At 33.3% G+C, this 19,324-nt stretch overlaps 1 protein-coding gene across 2 annotated transcripts in view; it reads right to left on the bottom strand.

Annotated features, from left to right (window-relative positions):
* LOC132265067 (uncharacterized) overlaps positions 1-18,466 on the bottom strand; it is a 30,636-nt gene extending 12,170 nt beyond the window's left edge. For both annotated transcript variants that reach the window (XM_059765519.1, XM_059765529.1), the window contains exons 1-2: positions 18,144-18,466; positions 2,910-3,318 (exon numbers count right to left, since the gene is read on the bottom strand). In XM_059765519.1, coding sequence (XP_059621502.1) covers positions 2,910-3,105 — 196 coding nt within the window. In that variant the 5' untranslated portion in view covers positions 3,106-3,318; positions 18,144-18,466. The remainder of the gene's footprint in view (positions 1-2,909; positions 3,319-18,143) is intronic.
* Positions 18,467-19,324: the final 858 nt, after the last annotated feature.

The raw sequence follows: 19,324 nt of genomic DNA, 5'->3' as shown, positions 1-19,324 counted from the left end.
GGAGATCCTTTTTATTCCATTCAGTAACAATACAAGCCGGTAAGGCATTCCTGGTAAAACATTCAAGACATTTCTCCTTCAGTTCATGTGCAAGTATTTCCACGGAAAATCATGCCCTTCAGCAACAATTTGTACTTTTGTAACCTTTTAGCAAGGTTTTTAAACTGTTGAAAACTTCTCTTTGGTTCTTGATATTCTGAACAGTGTTTTTTTAAAAAATACCTGTGATTCTCCACATAGATAATAAAAAGATTAAGTTTATAATTCTACTTTTATGTACTATTATATGAATGCAAACTGAAGCTATTACAATAACCCTGAGTGTCTTAAACATATTTTTCGCAATCATATTAATTAGGACTGCGGTTTACCAATAATCTAGTTTCTATTATTTTTGTACCTATTAATGTACATAGATTACGAAGAAGTTTCTAAAATAAAAATTTCTCATGAAAATATGCTACATATCATATTCCGGATGCCGCAAATTGAATTTTCACATATAGTGTAAAAGATTTCCTTCAAAATTACTTCTAAACGCAATATTGGCAATACGATTTTGTTCTACAAATCCTTTTACAATTCCACTTGAACTTTGCAAAGAGCACAAGATTTAAATTATATTTTTAAAACTTGAGGTTATAGTTATTTGACGGATCGATAAATAAGAGTTAAAAATTCCGCAAGCAATTTTGGAATACCATGAAATACCTAAATGTCGATGCAATCCATCTTCGGTTTCAACTGCAATGTAAACAAGATTGTCAACACTTTGTAAAGCTCTGTGTTAGACGAAAACTTTCCCCATTGAAGCATTTATTATTCTTCTGAACAAGAATACCAAATAACTGAGGAAGGGTCTTGAGAAAATAGAATATGTAGCAACTTTCTAACAACTTTAACCATTTTATTGTGGCTGACTCTTCTATACACATAAGAAACATTGTCTTCCATGGCGGGCAAGAAATCAAGATTGTCGTAATTTGGAATTTTCATCTTGCATATATATGTGTATATATATATATATATATATGTGTGTGTGTATGAAAAGTATCATAAAAGCAGATTTCGTCACCACCTCACTCAATTCTATACTCAGTCCCCACTGACATACATAGTTTTTCCCCTCCCTAAACTCACCCACACAGAACACAATAAACCATCCCTCGGCATGTAGTTAATTGATGCGGTTGAGTGTTGTCGTGTTGATTTCGTGCTTTTTGCACCCTCGTCCATGACGAAAGATAAAAAGTTTACACACAATTTGGGTGGGTCCATAAAAAGCATCATATAACCCATAGAACAATGCTTTTTGCTCGCCAAAGACACTAATAAAAATCCTTCGAAACAGATCACCACACATGGAAGAAGAGTAAATTCTATATATTACACTGAAGTTTAAATCTAAGACAAAATAATACAAAATAGTAAATCAATCTTCGGTTAGAAGGTTTTCTTACCCTTAGTATAAGTCAAGGCAAAAACGTTGCTCGACCCATTTACATGAAAAGAATATGCACTCTGCTCAGTACCCATCCCAGCTAACCCTATTCCATCACTCACATTTGATATTTCTCCTCGACATGACAACACATCTTACGGGAATGTTCAACAAAAGTAGCACAAAAAGTCTAAAATCGCAAGATTTTGCAAAAATCAATAGTGATATTCTTTCAGAGTTTACCCTCAGCAAATGGTTATGAGAAGGGTGAAGTAAATGGAGCGTTGTGTAAATTTTTATGCACATTCTCAAAGCAATAGGGCACCAAATAAAGCATGAGGGAGAGCTTTAAAAGCTCTCGAATGTGAAAAAGATTTTTGATATTGATATTACACCCTTGGCTGTTGGGAATTTTAGATGCGATGAAAATATTGCAGACTACAAAATCAATATAGACGGTTGCAACGTTTACGTGCCTGGAAATTTTGAATTAACGAAATTAGAGAAATCACTATAAATGTTTAAAGAATAAAACTTGGTGTAAAATGAATTTATTTACAAAAAAATAGTGAAAAGCCGCACCCTTTATGCCAAAGTTATACGTTAGAGAGCTTTGAGCACACACTCTCTTTAGGCTTTTTCATGCTTCCTTACCCCAGTAATATTCTTTCACCCTATGTAAAAATTTAAGAAGCAACTTGTGCACGTTTCTTGACTCTTCACATAGGCCATTTGTCATACGATGCGTGTTTAGAAGTCGGACCCTAACACGCTGAACACAAGTCGCGCTAAATCAATTTCGTAAGAGGCATCTCATAGAGTCGAATGTGGTGTGCTATTTAGAGCTTGACAAATTTTTTTTTTAACTTGAATTAATGACTTGAAAATTGATACAAATTGAAGTTAAATACATATTATACGATATGAAGAAATCGATTTTCAGTAATATGAATCTCTCTTTTAATGGTCACTTATCTTACAGGATAAGTAAGATGAGGCAAATGAAGGATTGATTTGAGTATTTATATTCAAGTTGTAGAATTATACAAATTATTTAAGTACTCAATGAGAGAAGTTGAGATTTACTTTAAGGGCAAATATAGACTATCTCTCTACATTTATAACAAAATATGGCTAATATGATGTACGCAATATGTATGTATGTATATGAAATTCTTGTTAACTCTTTGCCGGGGTTATTGTTCTTCATAGACTTTGAATGACTGAGAGATACAGGAAGCTGTATTGCATTAAGTAACTTCAGACACAGACTACAGCATAAAATTTATAAACATGATGAGCTTGTGTCGTTATCGCATAAATTGACGTAATTGCTATGAATATATAGGTATGCAAATGCCACTCTGAGCACTAAAAGCTACTCCTAAGTATCTTAGAATAGCACATAGGCTGAGTGAGAAATACTGAAATGTTCGTAACAAAATAGTGTGAATAATTCAGAACTTACCACAAGTGGAAACTATGAGTGCGAATGTCGCAAGGGCGACAGCGCATATTTGTCGGTGATCAAAATTTTCTCGTCGTCTCATCACAACTTCTTCAGGGTCACATGAAGTGCAAATGACCACATCAATTCGCACTACATATTCTTGGTATACTTCATTGACACTACACACATTTTTTGCATAACATTTGCAGGACATTCACCCGAGGCAACACATATTGTTATTTCACGGCACTCTTTTTTTATAAAAGAATTCTCCACTCACTTATGCTTATTTTGTAATCTTTCGTAGCAAGTTATGTGTCCTTCAGTAACTCGAATCCCTTTACGTTGGTTTCACGAGGCGTCAAATCAGCGGTGTACCTTTGATGTTTCAGCCTCATTCATAAATATTAGATGTGCATTTTACGACCTGAAAAGAGAGAATAGCAAATAAGGCAAATTAATGATCTCTGGTGAAATAAGGTAAAATAGCTTTACACCTGGGGCTATTTAAGAATTGTTTAATTAATTACACAAGCCCAATAAAAAGGATGAGTATGAATATTTTCACACAGTTCTTGTCTTTATACGAAATGATGAGAACGCGAAACACCATAATATGAATTGTCTGTCATATTTGGAAAAATATTTATTTATATATTCGGAAATTATAACCATATTCGACATGCAAACCGACATTATATGTTTTTTAAGTTCCCATCTGCAATGTTTGAATAATTTAAGTATAGTGAAATTAAATAATTTAGTCTAATAGGACCTAAATAACAATTGTTGTGCTAAATAATTAATAATAATAATAATAATAATACTACTTTTATTATTTATCTCTTTTCTGATATATATTTCCCTATACGTGTTAAGACAAAAAATCAGTGACATTTTAATTTCAGTACTTTTAATATTAAATTATATTATTTTAATACTTGGAATACCATGGAATTTCACAAACTTTTTGTGTATTGTCATGTGGTGTTGGTCGATTTTTAATAACACCACTGGGGAGCCTTCATTGTGGTTCTTTGTAGATGCAATGAAATTTAATTTTAGGTCCAACTTTTGGTGAAGCCTCGCACACAACACCCGTGGCTACAAGGAGAGCGAATTCACGCCAAAAATGCGCTTTTTGCGGCTTCAAGTCATCCCGTGAAGTATTTTTCTTTTTTCAACACAAGAACGGAGTTTGTGATACAATGGATGAATATGACATAAAAAAAATACACATTAACTTCATCCACGCTCGTTGCACTTTACAAATGCCATGGCAAAGCTTTTCGCTGTTGCACACCGTCAACAGTGGAATAAATACAAGTTATATTAAATCATGTGACGTGAACTTTAGAAAAGAAACGTGGAAGGAGAAGCTTTAAAGCTTCTTGATTCTCATAATATCTTCTCTCCTGCCTTTCAATTTGAGGCTGAGCGTGACAATTTTATGATTCCTTTTCTCGCCATTTCACCACACAAATCTTGACTCTACGCAGACAATTCATATCCCAGACCACATCATTTCACATTGAGGAATGACAATAAATCTCTGAGTTGATTTGTAACGTTGCCCATGAACAATAAAAGAAGCGCCAAGCAGCCATTTCTTCTGAATTTAAGCACTTTACCGAGATGTGACTTTATCACGCCTCATTTATTCTTGAACACATGAAAGCTCGAAATGCCAGTGTTCGTAAATGAGGATTTAATTCAATACGATGTCATGTCATGAATCATTCCGCCTCTCAATTCACAACTTCCGACTGTAATGAGAACAGTATTATTCCTTTGAGTCTTTTCTTGCTATTCAAAATTATCTATATATATGTATGTATATTATACAACACACAACCTGCATACACTATTCATATAGTGTGTGCATCAGATATTTGCATTGGATGAAATTTGGAAATATGTATTTGGTGAAGGACATGTCGACGGACAAGTAGAGTCCGAAAGTTGATTGGCGTTATTGGGATCACTAATTGTCACTTGGAAGACAGACGACATCTCACGGTGTTCTAACACTGTGGTTTTCCCATTATTGACTAAGCGAGCCATTGCTCGCCACACAGAGTGTATCACAACAAGGATTCTAATTCGCATTTATTGCCAACCAGGTGAGCTTTCACACCAGTTAGTGAATAGGTACTATACATTTTGCCGAAGATCACACCTTATGCCAGAGGACTGTTGACTACGATATGATTAATTTTTATAAGGAGTGGAATCGTGAGTGTGTCTCTCAAGCTCCTACAATACACTCATATATCCATGCATAAAGAATGATGATAAATTGAGTTTGTGTGCTCACTCGTTGTGAAGAGATAAATCATAAAAATTGATCTAATCGATAGCAAGTACAACAAGCCGAGAAACATTTTTATTCACCCGAAGCGACATAGCGAGAAATCCGATTCCTTTCAGACACTTTCCTATGAAAGGAACAAAACTGGGATCAGATGTGTTTTATTGTTTTATCCCTAGAAACCGCATATATTTAGCTTTTATATCTTGAAGTATGTATTCACTGCCAGGGTTTACAGACAGGTGACAAAAAACTATTATTCAAGTTGGTCTATTACGTATTTTGACTATTACAGACCAAATTCTCATATAAATATTTCTTTCTCTCCACTCTTTGACACCAACAGCCTATTTTTATTTAGATGAACTTCTCCTTTAAACACCCACTAGTTCTTCTGGAATTCACCAAGAGTACCAGTTTGAAAATTTTCTAAAACCCCTTACAGAGGCATTTGATTTCATCAATACAAACACATAGTGATATATCTACGAACTTTATGGTTTCACCTGAGCTTCAGCGCATCCAACTAATCTCTGTTTGGGTAAACATTGTGTCACCCAAAGCATCTCATGTATTTCAGCTCCTACCACAGAGAAAAGGGATAGTGCATTGAGAGCAATTGAGATTGAAAATCTTCACATTTTCCATGCTATAAATACCTTTGTTCAATTAAAACCGGATGAAATACATCAGATACTAAATATTTCTTTACAGATCTAAAAGCTACTTCATATGTATAAGAGCTTGAAGTTGGAGGAAGCAAAGTGTAAAATACTTGCTAATGACAGTTTGGCCTGAAGCATTTCACGTCATATATTCACACTTTTCTTCTCGTGAATTTCATTACGCTTCTCAAAATTAAAGCCAACATTTTATTAAATATTAAATTACATTAAATTGGTTTCCAATAACAAAATATATGCATAAATTTATACCGCATGGCAAATATTACTATATATAGGTCAGAATTTATCAAAAAATTTTGTAACATTGACGATAAGAGTACTTTCTAAACCGACAATTTTACGTAAGGATTTTCTTGTCTTTTTAGAGTTCTTTGCTTGGTTTTTTTGCGTTTTACTACAATACAATGTTTCTTGTTAAGATGATTTAACATTCTTTTCTTTTCCAATTGAGATCTTTCAATATTACATAAATTTTTCTGTCCTCGCTTTTTTGCAGAAGTCACATGAGCTGAGATGATATACAATTCAAAGACCAGAAAACATTTTAAATCCGGCAATGGGGTGAATGGAGTTTCCACCAAAATGGTAAGTACGTTGTGCTGAGAAATAAGAGATTCACATACACAATTCGCTGATTTGGAAGTCAAATCGGTGCGAAGGAATCATGCAAACTTCCTGGGTATTCAGTTGAAAATGCAGATTATATTTTGATGGTTATTTTTTTACATTCTATCATACTCTACAATTTTTCAAGTGAGCAATTGTTTAACCGGGAAATTCAACAGGATGAGTGATATTTACTGACCATACATGGAAAGAATTCCATTAAACTCCTTTCGTATCATGGCAGTGAATTTAATTTTTATAAGAATATAATTTGTATCCAATCTGACAAATAAGTTTAATCAATTTATGCTATACTTTGCAAGTTGAAATGAAAGTTGTTTTATTTTTTTACCAGTGATTTCTGAGCCGTTTACAAACTTTTATATTTTTCCTATGTTTTTTGTAATCAAATATGCAATATTTTGTAGTTACCTCCATATTGAAAAAAAGAAAATTTGACAGAAGCTTTTACTAAAATTTTGTGACAACATTTCTGAGCTTGTCAGTGGTTGTTCTAAACAGAACCACTAAAGAGGATTATAATTGGATTTTCATTCTATAATTAACGTTTAATTATCGATTGCCGAGTAAGAAATTTTCAGCATGTGTTTCCAAAAGCTAATTACACATAATATAAAGTTGGTCCTTACCGTATGTATGCCAAGGAAGAATTTTAATTAAATTTCATACTCTCGCGCAACTCTATCTCTTGGTCTCAATATCTAGAATTCTTTGCTGTGGTGGGATATGAAAGAATATTATTAAAATGTAATTTTCTCCCATTATCATAAAAAAAACTTTTCTTAGCAACACTTAACATCTTCAACTTTCGTCTTAGGGCTTTGTAAACAAATCGACTTTTTAAAACCGTATGTACATGTAAATTTGAAAGTAAATGTATTGAAAAAGTCAAGACAGATTGTTGCCAAAATCGAGTGGTATATTCAAGCACACATTGTAACCTGTGAACGAATAGATACAAAAAAAATACAAGCTCACTCATACAGAAAATGTCTCAAACGTTAACTTTATTGAATTTAAACTTTCTATTCGTCCACAACTTTTTTAATATAATTCTCACAAGACACATTGACAATTTTCCTTCTTATTTTCTATTCAAATCCTGGCTGTTTTGCCACTTTTGTTTCCAATTTTTTTCTTATATCTTTAAAGGACTGTGCAAAAAATACCCTTTCTTAATTAAAGATTAAACGTCTAAATGACCTTCATTTTTCAGAATTTTGAAACATGGTAATCTTAAGAAGAAAGGTATGAAAATCATTTATTTGTATTGTTATTTTCTAGAAAATAATATTCTGATTCTGCTCCAAAGAAAGAATCTTATGTTAATTCCGTGAAATTAACAAAGGTATAAAAAAGAGGATGTCTTAATCTGACAGCTATACTCTTGGCTATACTTCGCCAAAAATATTTTGAATGATTTTGTGTGCTTTGGTGACTTAGCGGTAACCTATAGGTAATCTTGACCCAAATATTAGAACATGAAAAAGTTTCCGCATTTAATTGACGTGTGATAGTGAAAATTGCTATCACAATACAAAGAACATAAGATTTCTCAAAAGTTACTTTTTTGGTGTTTCTAAAGTGGCTACTTCTATTTCTATGTTCTGCGTTAAAAACAAACGCAATTAAAATTCTTCGATGCATTTTCTGAGTCTCTATTTATACTGAACACCATAGACTTTTCCATTGTTACTGTATTGAAATACTACTTTATTAGCACAAATTTTGTATTTCAAATGATATTCACGCTAATTTAGCATTAATATCTGGTGCATTATTTGAAACAATACAACTCAATTATTCATTTCTGTTCAGGAAATGTGGATTGAACATGTAATTTATGCCAAATTATTGATGCAAACACAAAATTCAACAGAATGACAAAACAGATTTCAATTCTGGGTCACAACGAACGTGTATAATCTTCCAATCAATCACCACAGTTAGTTAAATACTCAATATTTTCGATAGCATTACGTAAATATCAATGAAACTTAAGTGACAAAAGACAACATCCTCTACCGTATAAAATTATTTATGTTTCTTAAACCGACGAACTTCAACAATACATTAATATTTGATTGAATTAAATGAAAATCGAGCAATTAGGCGTAATTCAGGGAGAACTATTAGCAGTACCTAATGAAATTTCGTGAGCCACATTTGCCAGATGAGAACAGAAAGTTTCTATAATGGTTTATAAGGTTTATCGTTACTTCCCACCAGCAGACCAAAGAAAGGCCTAAGTTTATACATTTCCCCCCTCGCTGTTTTTTCGTTCAACGAAGAAGACTCAGAATACCGATACTAAAGGCAACGAACACTCTGGGTAGAAAGTTATTATTTTCATTAAATCAACCTGCCTGGATAATACAATTTAAAAAACAATGAATCGTTATTACGTATTGATCAACATATTTTAAGATGCCTCCATACTTTTATCAATTTTACCCAAGAATTTTTAAATTTTGCGACGAGTTATAAAAAATTGGATTGTTTTTCGCTATAGAATATCGATTTGGAAATAAAGTGGCAAAAAATATAATTTAAACTTTTCATATATATATATATATATATAATATATATAATATATATATATTATATATATATATTATATATATATATCATTAAATCTTTTCTTTAGATACTTTAGCTATTACATCAATGGCACAAATTTCTCTCAGCAGTTTTTTATAGAGAAAACATACTTAAGCATGGTCGTCGCAGGGCATGAAATTTATTCAAAAATAGAAAACACATGGCCGTCGGGTTCCGGATTTACATACATGATATTGCATTAAATACTTGTAACCCAATTTTGTCAACTGAATTGTTTCAAAATTAAATCGCAATTGACACAAATTCAATTTCAATTGAATTTCGTTTTATTGATAGGTATGTATTAAGTCTTAATATAAGGAAGCAGTATGCAAAACTGACCCGAAAATTTGTTATAGGAAAATCGAGGAGAAACGAATGAAATGAGAGTTTATTGATAATGTTCCTAATCTGAATTTACAATACGCAACGTTGAAAAATCAGAGTGGCATGCGTGAAAATCTCTTCAAAATTGACTTAATCGAAATCCGGTAGCATCGTAGATTCCTCCTTAATGGGGTTACCGAGTCTTTTACCGAAATACATTGCTGCCTTAGCGAGACAGTGGAAAAATGGGAAAACGACTGAGAAATACAAATATTGCAAATTTTATGGATTTCGTGTGTGAAACAGACACGAATCGGGCCCCTCCATGTTAAGCCCCAAAATCGTTTTCACCCACAAAGTTTTGCACAATTTATGTGTGTCTCCCCCAACCTAGTATGGCAAGGAAAGTGTGTCTGTGGGACCCCTGGGGCTGGAACTCAATCTCTCTCTACCCTAGTTCCGGGCTGCAAAAGGTGCCTTCCTTGCCAATTGTACATTAGCTACAATCTCCTCGGCATTCGTGCGGAATCAATAGATTGTTCCCGAATAAAGCATCAGCACGAACTTTTGGAGAAACATCATGTGTTTTAATCCAACGAGATTTCGACTTTTTCTCCATCTGACCTTTAAATCAGATCTTCCCACTTTTACAAAATTTATGCTTTCCGATTCGCACACACATTTCCAAATCACAGGAAGTAACTACACTCACTAAATCGTAAATATAAATAGTTACTCGTACACATAATATTTTTTCACATTGTTACTGCGGAACTTTTTCATATTCCCAAACCAAAAAAGAAATGTGAACAAATATATTCAATATGACTAATAATAAATAATTTTGTTTTGTACGTAGATTAATAATAATACAACATTTATTTCACCCTGTACAGACTAGTGCATAGGGGTTTCTCTTCATTTTGGAGTTATATTATTGTATTTTTTCTTTGATATATTCACAGTATCTATAATACATATATCTAATATGCTGTAATATTATTCATATCTTCTCAAAATAAGATTTTTTTACTCTCTATATTTTATCTTTGTATGAATCCACTTCATCCACTTAAAAGGAATATACAGAAAACACGAAGAAGAAAATCAAAATTTTATCACAAATGATAAGTACCAATAGCTAAAAATTTTCTCCATTTCCGTCTGATAGACTCCACATCACGTTTGCCCAACCTAGCAGTTATAATTAAATGCTGAAGATTAAAGAATTGATCTAATTTCCGTTGACTTACTCTGTCCCTTCTTGCTCGCAATGCCAATATTATCATTAGAATTGTTATATAAACTACTAAAAAGATTTTAATTTAATTGTAATACCCGAGATTTTGATAATACGCTCATTTAAAAGGGTTTCAAAGTAATGAATTGGAAGTCTTTAAAATCCAATCCCAAAATTGAAATGATGGCTTGTTACTCATTCCGAAACGAACGTGACCTTATTTCGGTGAAATTGATCGGAACGGAATGGATTTGGCGCCATTCATTCGAAACTGAATGGAATTCTCGTATCTGCATTATTCATATATAAAAACCAAAAATGAAATTCGCTGAAATGTGCGTATATATCAAAAGCAGAATTATTCATCCCCAGAAAACTTGCACCTAATTTAAACCAAAAATTCTTAATGTTATTAAAGTTTGAAACTGTAAGCAAGAAGAAAGTCATATATTTATTAAATAGAATTATCATACATAAATCACACTATGTGCGGTGAAGATGTGGATAATCTACTTAAAGAGAGGCTAAACTGCTAAAAAGATGAAGCAATCCATTCAAGATTTACCATGTACTACATCATATAATACAGCATCATAGCACAGGGGGGGAAAGCCCGGATGAATAGAGGAATGAGAGTTAACTAGAAAATACGCATATAAAAGATTGTGTTACATAAAATATCAACATATCTTTCTATACATAGTTTCAATAGACAGCACATATAAGATAGATAAATCCTAAAGCCACTACATCGCTTACACGAGAGATTGTTTTCTTTCTGGGTTGGCGTTATCGGATCGCTTGAATGCTCTACTCTCTGCATACGAATAAATTGATGAGTTGAATTGCTTTCTATTTCCATTTTTATAGAATCACGCCGCTAACATTCACCGATGCGAGGCTCAAATTCAATTTTCTCTTACAATATTTCACAAATTTTATAGGATCGGAAAGTCACACTCGCTAACTTGAAATTTATAAACTCCTTTCAAAAACTCGAGCTTTTATATCATTTATGCGTAAGTATTGTAATATCTAGGTTTTATACTATATTTGACATGTCCGAATTCCATGTCAGAATCACCTAGTATAATTTATATGTAATGATTATGCGTAGCTAAGTTTAGGAAATCCTTCAAATAATCATCTAATTGATTCTACTTGAACCCAAATCACAAACGCCGTGACGAATATATGTATCCCATTGAAATGTTTAATCTTTCATAGTGTGTCACACGAAAAGTGGAGGAGCAAATGAACATCTAAACCCCATTTCAATTATTCACGTTTCACTCTCTGCCTGTTGTAGCCCATAATGTAACTATACATATATCACTTGATAAAACGCGACTGGAACCCCCTTCCGCCAATCTAACGACCATCCGGTTACCACCACAGTTGGAGTGACTTCCACAGTGAAGGAGTTGCTTGAACATGAGCGATTACATGCTTAACATCTTCTGGAGTTATACGGTGAAAACTTATACGGAAGCTTACTTCTCACATTAGGTCTCACCTTCAAGCGAAATGTGTTTTATTCTGAACATTGAATATCGTACAAATAGTTCAAAGTTTCTTTTTTTTATATTTAGGAACCCATTGCATTTAATTTTTTTATAATTTCAATGAAAAAGGAAAAAATTAATATCTTTTTAAAAAAAAAATCATTCGCAATCTGTGTTTCATTGATTGATTTTCCCTCTTAATGTAATTCAACTTTTTTCATATGATAATAAAACTCATATACGTATGTCTAAATTTGTATATATGACTTTAATTGTGATTAGGTACTATAAAAGAAAATACGAAATAATGTACAAGTAAAATTCAATTCCAAAAAATGGTTGCTAGCAACCAAAACTGTGTAAAATAAAAGTATTTAAAGATTTCTTCCTATGTACATATAATATATTTTACATCCTGTAATGCCAAGAAAGACTGTGTGAAAAATAGAATTTTCACAATGGATCCAATAGTGAAATTCCGTACATGCAGAAATACTCCAATATCTTCTGTGGGATCAAAAATGGAATATATATCGGTTGGATGAAAGCAAACCCATTAAAATGATAATTCCATGAATTTTTCCCAGCAGCGTCATTCATATTGGAAATCAATAAATTCACACAATAAACAGACACTTTGGGGGCGGTTTCAATTCAGAATTGGGTGCCTGTTGATGACTTTTAAAGCTGGCTTTTGTCACATCTTCACTTCACAGCAAAATGGGCTTATCTCGTTTCTGAATTGTGCAGAGTGGAAAGTAATTTGGGAAACTTTCCTCAATTGAAGACCATTTTACGATATCGTTGCTCAATGTGGCATTGACAAGAATTATTGTGCCAGTGAAAGCGAGATATTCCGTGTTAAAAGAAACGTTGTCTCAGCTGGAGTTCATCGTTTAACAAGGAATTTCCTAAATTTATTTCTTATTTCACCACCCATAATCTGACTGTCATTAGCAAGTTCCGTATACTTGACTTCACAATTTATCACGGCGAATAGCAGATGCAAAAGAGACACTAAATTTTCATCTCTATATGATAGATACGTATCTGCGTATGCAAAAAATTCTAATAATTCATGAAAGTCGAAAAATAAAGAGTTAAGGATATAATGTTTGGTAATCATGTGGCAATGAGGGTGGAGATGAGCACAAATAAACATAACAAATATTCAGGAGACTTTTGACAGCTATTGCTAAACAAACTCCATTCGAAAGGTAAATATGAGGTGAGAATACCTCAAGGGCCAATGATAATTCGCCCTCAGAGTGTGACTTTTCACATTGGACAAGTACAGGACAGACAACTCAAATTATCTGAGTCTCCTGTCCCACATAAACTTTTCTACTCCCATCCCTAATAGGACACTGAGGGGTCAATTCCCTTGCTTGTACTCATAAACATCATGATGTTTGTAATGTACCACAAATTTACATCCTTATATAACACTACATGAGTGAAATGGAAGTATTCTACATACGTAATTTTGTTGATCAATGAAAATTGGAATATGTTTTGAAATTTTTCACGAGGACCGAAATCACTCTGTCTTTATATCACGGGTCACCGATGACTCTATAACCAAACAGTGAACTTTCTCAAGCCATAGATATTTCTACGTAACATCCTCTATTTATTCTTCTAATTCTATCCGTACATAGAATTCAATATGAGAGATGCTGTTATGTACATATTTTAGTTGCTGGAAATAAAATAATTCTCACTTGCCCAATATTATATGATATTTTTGTGGTATGAGATTTCTCAGAAACTAAAATCGTTACAGTCACATAAAGACTACAAATAAAATGTTCCTCGCGCCACGTTCACACCATTCTCATCTGCTGAGTGAGAGTCGTCTGTGCTAAACATGGTGTGGTAAGAAGAAAGAAATGAATTTTCACATAGAATCGTTATGTCACTTTCTTCGATTCGCTCTTGCGACAGTCGCCAAGAATGGCAATCCAGCTTTGAAGATGAGCTTTGGGGAAGACGGCACTGAACCACAAACTCATTTCACGTTCATAGTATGACACTGACGACGTCGAAATGCTCTTAAACGTAAGGCAAAAGAAGCACTGCTGCTTCACAGAGATAATGGAGGAAACAATGCGGTGATTCGTTTGCAGATGACTGCATGCAAATGCCAAAGACCAGCAAAAACATGTTCGAAATGGAGTGAAGTGTTTAATGTTATCACATTTTAACTGGAAGTGTTGCGAAGGAAAAGAACAATTTTCTACCACCCCTTCTTCTTCTCTTAATAGAAGTACAGATTTTCATCCACCACTCTATATTACATTATATAGCTAATAAAATTGAAAAATTGTGTCTTTCATCTTCACGTCACGTGTTGCCCTTTTCCCCGCCACGCAAATTACATCCCAAAGCAAGTACTCCATTATTTCCGAGCAATACGCAAGGCGAGACATAGATGGTGACGGTCTCTATAGAAGCATGGATGGTCAAGCAAAGATGGGTGGCTTAGGAAAAATCTGAGATAAAAGAATTTAATCTCTATATATTTTAAGTCGTTGAAAAACACAATTTTCTCGTCGGTTTTCCACTTAATGGGCCCTCATTTGGTGAGAAAAAATGTGGGACAGTCACTTTCTGTGGGCTGTTTTAATTCAAATCACGGTGAATTGTTATCCCTCATCCGTGTAATTCTCCAGCTTCGCCAGATTATAACTTTTTTATATCAGATAAACCATCATTTAACGGAAAAGGGTGACTCTACCAACCATTAATTCCACCCCAAAAAATCTAAATTGTCTAAACCCACTCCTTTCAATAAATTTAACTTTACTTTATGTTGTTCCAATTAGGAAACTAAAAATTTTATGGACTTATTTTGAGAAATATTACAATATATAGTTTTTCGTAACATTTACCCAAAATTAAACGACTTTTTTGCACTTACTATAATGAATATATAATAAATCGCGTAAAAAAACATTATTAAAAAGTCATTATCATTCTTAAATCTCAATTGAATCTTTTCTGAAGGAAATTGAATTAAGTAACACATAACTATATTTGAAAATTTTCCAAGTTCCTGGAAAAATAATGAAAAGTGTTAAAATGTGATATGAGAATAGGTGGATTGAAGTGGAGAAGCGAGCACAAAAACTTTCTCTTCTTTTCACTTGAAATAAAATGACACTGAAAGAACACGAGAAGAAATTAAACCCGGAAAAACACCAATGTCCAAATGCTTGCAGAAATCTCTGGAAGTAATTCAAAATTCTCACTTCCATCGGTCTCTAGTATAAAGGGAAAATGATAGAAGAAAACAAGGAGTATTTTCTAATGGAAACTTTCAAATTAAAATGAACACTTTAGTCGGTGAGAACAATCAGTATCCGAGAAGCATCTTCGAAGTGTTAATTGTTGAAACTTTTCTATTGCATTTTTAAAGTTGCTACTACTCGTCACTTTGAACAGATACTGTCTAAATGTAGGTTGAGAAGCTTCTGAAATTCTTTTAACAGCACATATTATCTCAATTGTAATCATTACACTTGCCAAAATAATTTGTTTGAGTATAAAAATTCCGCATGACATTGGATCCAATTGCATTTTCAATAACATACATATATAATGTGATAATTTAATCGCAATTATCAAAACTATTTGTTTTAATATAAAAACAGTTCATTGTGATTTTTGTTTCATGCTTCGCATTAATATAATAATAGGTCCACCCGCGATACTCAATATCCAGTGATAAAGTGTGCTCCACATTTTGAGAATTGCTCAAAGTTTGCCTCATTCCAAATACTTCTCCTCTGAGCTCTTGACTGAATTCCACTTTTTGCGAATTTATTATTAATTCCCCATCGGCGTTGCGAGGAACGACCAGAAACTTTCAAGCCTTTTATTGACAAAGTTTCACGACAATTTTTTCTGCCGTTGTCTCTGAAATATTTGCTGGCAAAAAAAGGACGCGAAAATCATTTCCGAACCGGTAGGAGGAAATGAAGTGTGTGCTGATGAAGTTGAACTGGTAGTAATGGTTTGAGACAAGGTGGAATCCATTGGATGGTTTAATGTTGTCATCATCAAAGGCAAATGGGGTGGTATAAAATTTAATGAAGGTTGTTTTTATGGGTTCTCCTTGAGCCGCCTCCTTATTCAATCATGTTATATTTGTATAAATCTTTTTTTTTCCTAACTAATGACCTTGCCACACTGAATATTTGAAGTTGACTTGAAAAAGGCGCCTCACATTTGTAAATAGCAAATTTCCGGAATTTTGGCGTATGTATACTAAAACTTTTGCCTTATTAATTGCTGAAACGTTGAGTCGTGGACTAAAATGGTTATGTTTTGGAACTTTTCTCTAAGAAATTTTTTCATGCCTAATGTTGCAATATTTAAATGGCACACCATAAAGATTATTTTTACAATAAATAAACAATGTCACAGAAATTGTGATGCTAAAACGTGACAAAAAATTAAGTGACTTTGCCACGAGACATGAATATGAAATTTCACAAGGATAAAAAATTGTTTTCCATTCAATTCCAAGCTTATTAAGTTAAATTGGGGAATTTGAAAGTTTGATAACACCCACCCCGGACTTTGTCGTCCCGAAACGTGCGCCAAAAGTATCTAATACCCAAACATTCCCAAATGGTTTACCGTTGCCGCATGATGAATTCTGTGCCCTTCCCGAATATGGAAGTGGGCGACAAAGAGAATGGGGTGTCGCCCACATGCAAATAGTAAGGTATAATTACCCCAACTTTAATTAATTGATCACATTATGTTCTGCAAAACGACAAGAAGAGAGTCTTATTTTCAAATTTCGACTCACCGGAGAATTTTGTGGTATTAAATTCACATGAGATGGATAATCCTCTTCGGTCACACTTAGCAGCTTCAGTGTGGAAATCCCAAGTAACACCCACCGAAACCCAAAGCACAGTATCTTGTCGATATTGTTGAGAGCTTCACACCATGCGTATAATTAGGGTGGGTTTTAAATTATTTCAACAGCAAGGAAAATTTATATATATGTATAGAATATGTTATATGTAATTTTATAAAGACAAAAACTCCCTATAATTTCAATCCAATCTTTTACTTATAATTCCGAATATGCTTTGTCGGGTACTGAGAATTCATAAGAGAGCAAAATTAGATACACTTAAAAGAAGATAGTTTGAATTAATTGGTTTCCAAAAATAAAAGACAGAATTTGTGACACAGAAAAGTAGAAAAACAGAGATATCACCAAGACTTGTGCTTGCAATTTTTATTTGCTGATTGCTATTTTTTATATAGATTGAATACAAATTCCCATTTTGATTTTGCCATTATACAATTACCATACATTTTTGAAGTTGATAGAAAAAAAGACTTACATTATGGGATGGTCTTTATCTATACTTATTTCACAAAGTAAAAAAAAGAATAATTTAAACTGTTCACCTAAGTACTCAATAGAAAACGGATAATAATGTTAAAGGAATGAAAATTGAAATTAATTTAATATAAATTATTCCAAATTTCATTCCAATGTAAATTATAGCCAACTTCAAGGTTTAGTTAGGAATATTTTGCTTTCGAGACTGAGTCTTTATAATCTTTATAGCATTTAAAAACCAGCATACTTATGTTACTCTTCCATTTGTACTGTGTATCTTATCGGAATCAATTTCTACACATTCGATACATTCCCAAAATTTCCGTCGGCTACATCACTATACTTGTAGGAAAATTACATCAATCTGGGCAATTACACAACAACTTTGAAAAATGTCAGCTTATTATGCAATATTCTACGTCGTTATTGTGGTGAGAGCATTACTAGTGGAATATTTTATGCACTGTTATTGAATGTTACGAATAATCTTCAATAATTCTATTTTTGTAGGAAAAAATTATTGAATTGCCCGTAAAAAATCCCGCAAAATAATTTATTACATGACTAAATATACAACATACCCTTTTAAGTGCAGTCTGGCAAAATTGAATGGATAGAAAAATGCCCCTGTGATTCAGCACTTTGAGATGATAATTCACACTTGAATCATTGACACACACTTAATCAGCACTGTCACTCACAATGTCCATAAATTTACTAAACTTTCCTTGAACCGCAGTGAAGCAATTTCTTTTCAATAATTGTGAGGGGACAGGATCACTGAAAGTATTGGGGATCAAATATAGTCAATAATGGTGTTGGAAAATCAAATTTTCTCACGATACACAAGTAATTTTACGAGTGAAAAATCTAGCGGAGATTTCCACGAAAACACCTCGACAAAAGCGCGAGCAGCATCCAACTGGATGTGAAGTGGAAATTTCTTACTTTAGTCCCATCATCACCCCAACGCAGCTTTTTCGTGGAGTTTGCGCATAGTTAACTGGGGTTCTCATCACCACCGCAGCAATTGTACACCCTTCCACGGAGTACATCACACCATCGAACACAGGCAAAAGTGTGTACGCAACGTGCAGAATTCGCAAAATCTCAACAAATTTGACTTGTATATAAATATAAATTGGATAAATTTATAATGTGTGCCAAAAAGCCGCTTCCACGACGTCCTCTTCCCGTGTACCTGAGAATGGTGTCAGAGCCGAAGGTATGTATGTAGGATAAATAATAACACTTTTTGGCTTATAGGGAAACTGGGTGATAAGACGGGGCGATTAATTAATTAGACTTCGCACCTGTTAATTATAGACGCATACTTATGTCAACTGGCAGAGTGATAATGATGGGATTACCTGTGAAGAATTGTGTGTGGTACTAGAGATAATAATTAAAAAGCACCTTGTCAGCCGAGCTGAAAATCATATATTCCAGGTTGGAAAATTCTTTTTAATATCCCTTTATCCTAAGTGATATCATATCTGCGCAATTTTACATGTAATTTTATCATTTTTACCTCCCAACTTTGCATTCTGACATTTCAATAAACTTATTTCCGAAATTAGGTTCCAAAGACCAAATGTATGTATACGAGTGTTTTTAAAAACAAAAAACCATAGGAAACATATGTTTATTTAGTTATATGGGAAAAAAGATAGTTGACCAACAATAGTGACTAATTTTAAACAGTCTACTAATTTAGTCTAAATAATGCGAAAGTATTCAAGCTTCTTTTAGGATTAAATGC

The sequence above is a fragment of the Phlebotomus argentipes genome, unplaced genomic scaffold (assembly GCF_947086385.1).
Source record: "Phlebotomus argentipes unplaced genomic scaffold, Phlebotomus argentipes genome assembly contig_6, whole genome shotgun sequence".
Classification (NCBI taxonomy): Eukaryota; Metazoa; Arthropoda; class Insecta; order Diptera; family Psychodidae; genus Phlebotomus; species Phlebotomus argentipes.
This window is presented reverse-complemented; position numbering and strand designations above follow the sequence as displayed.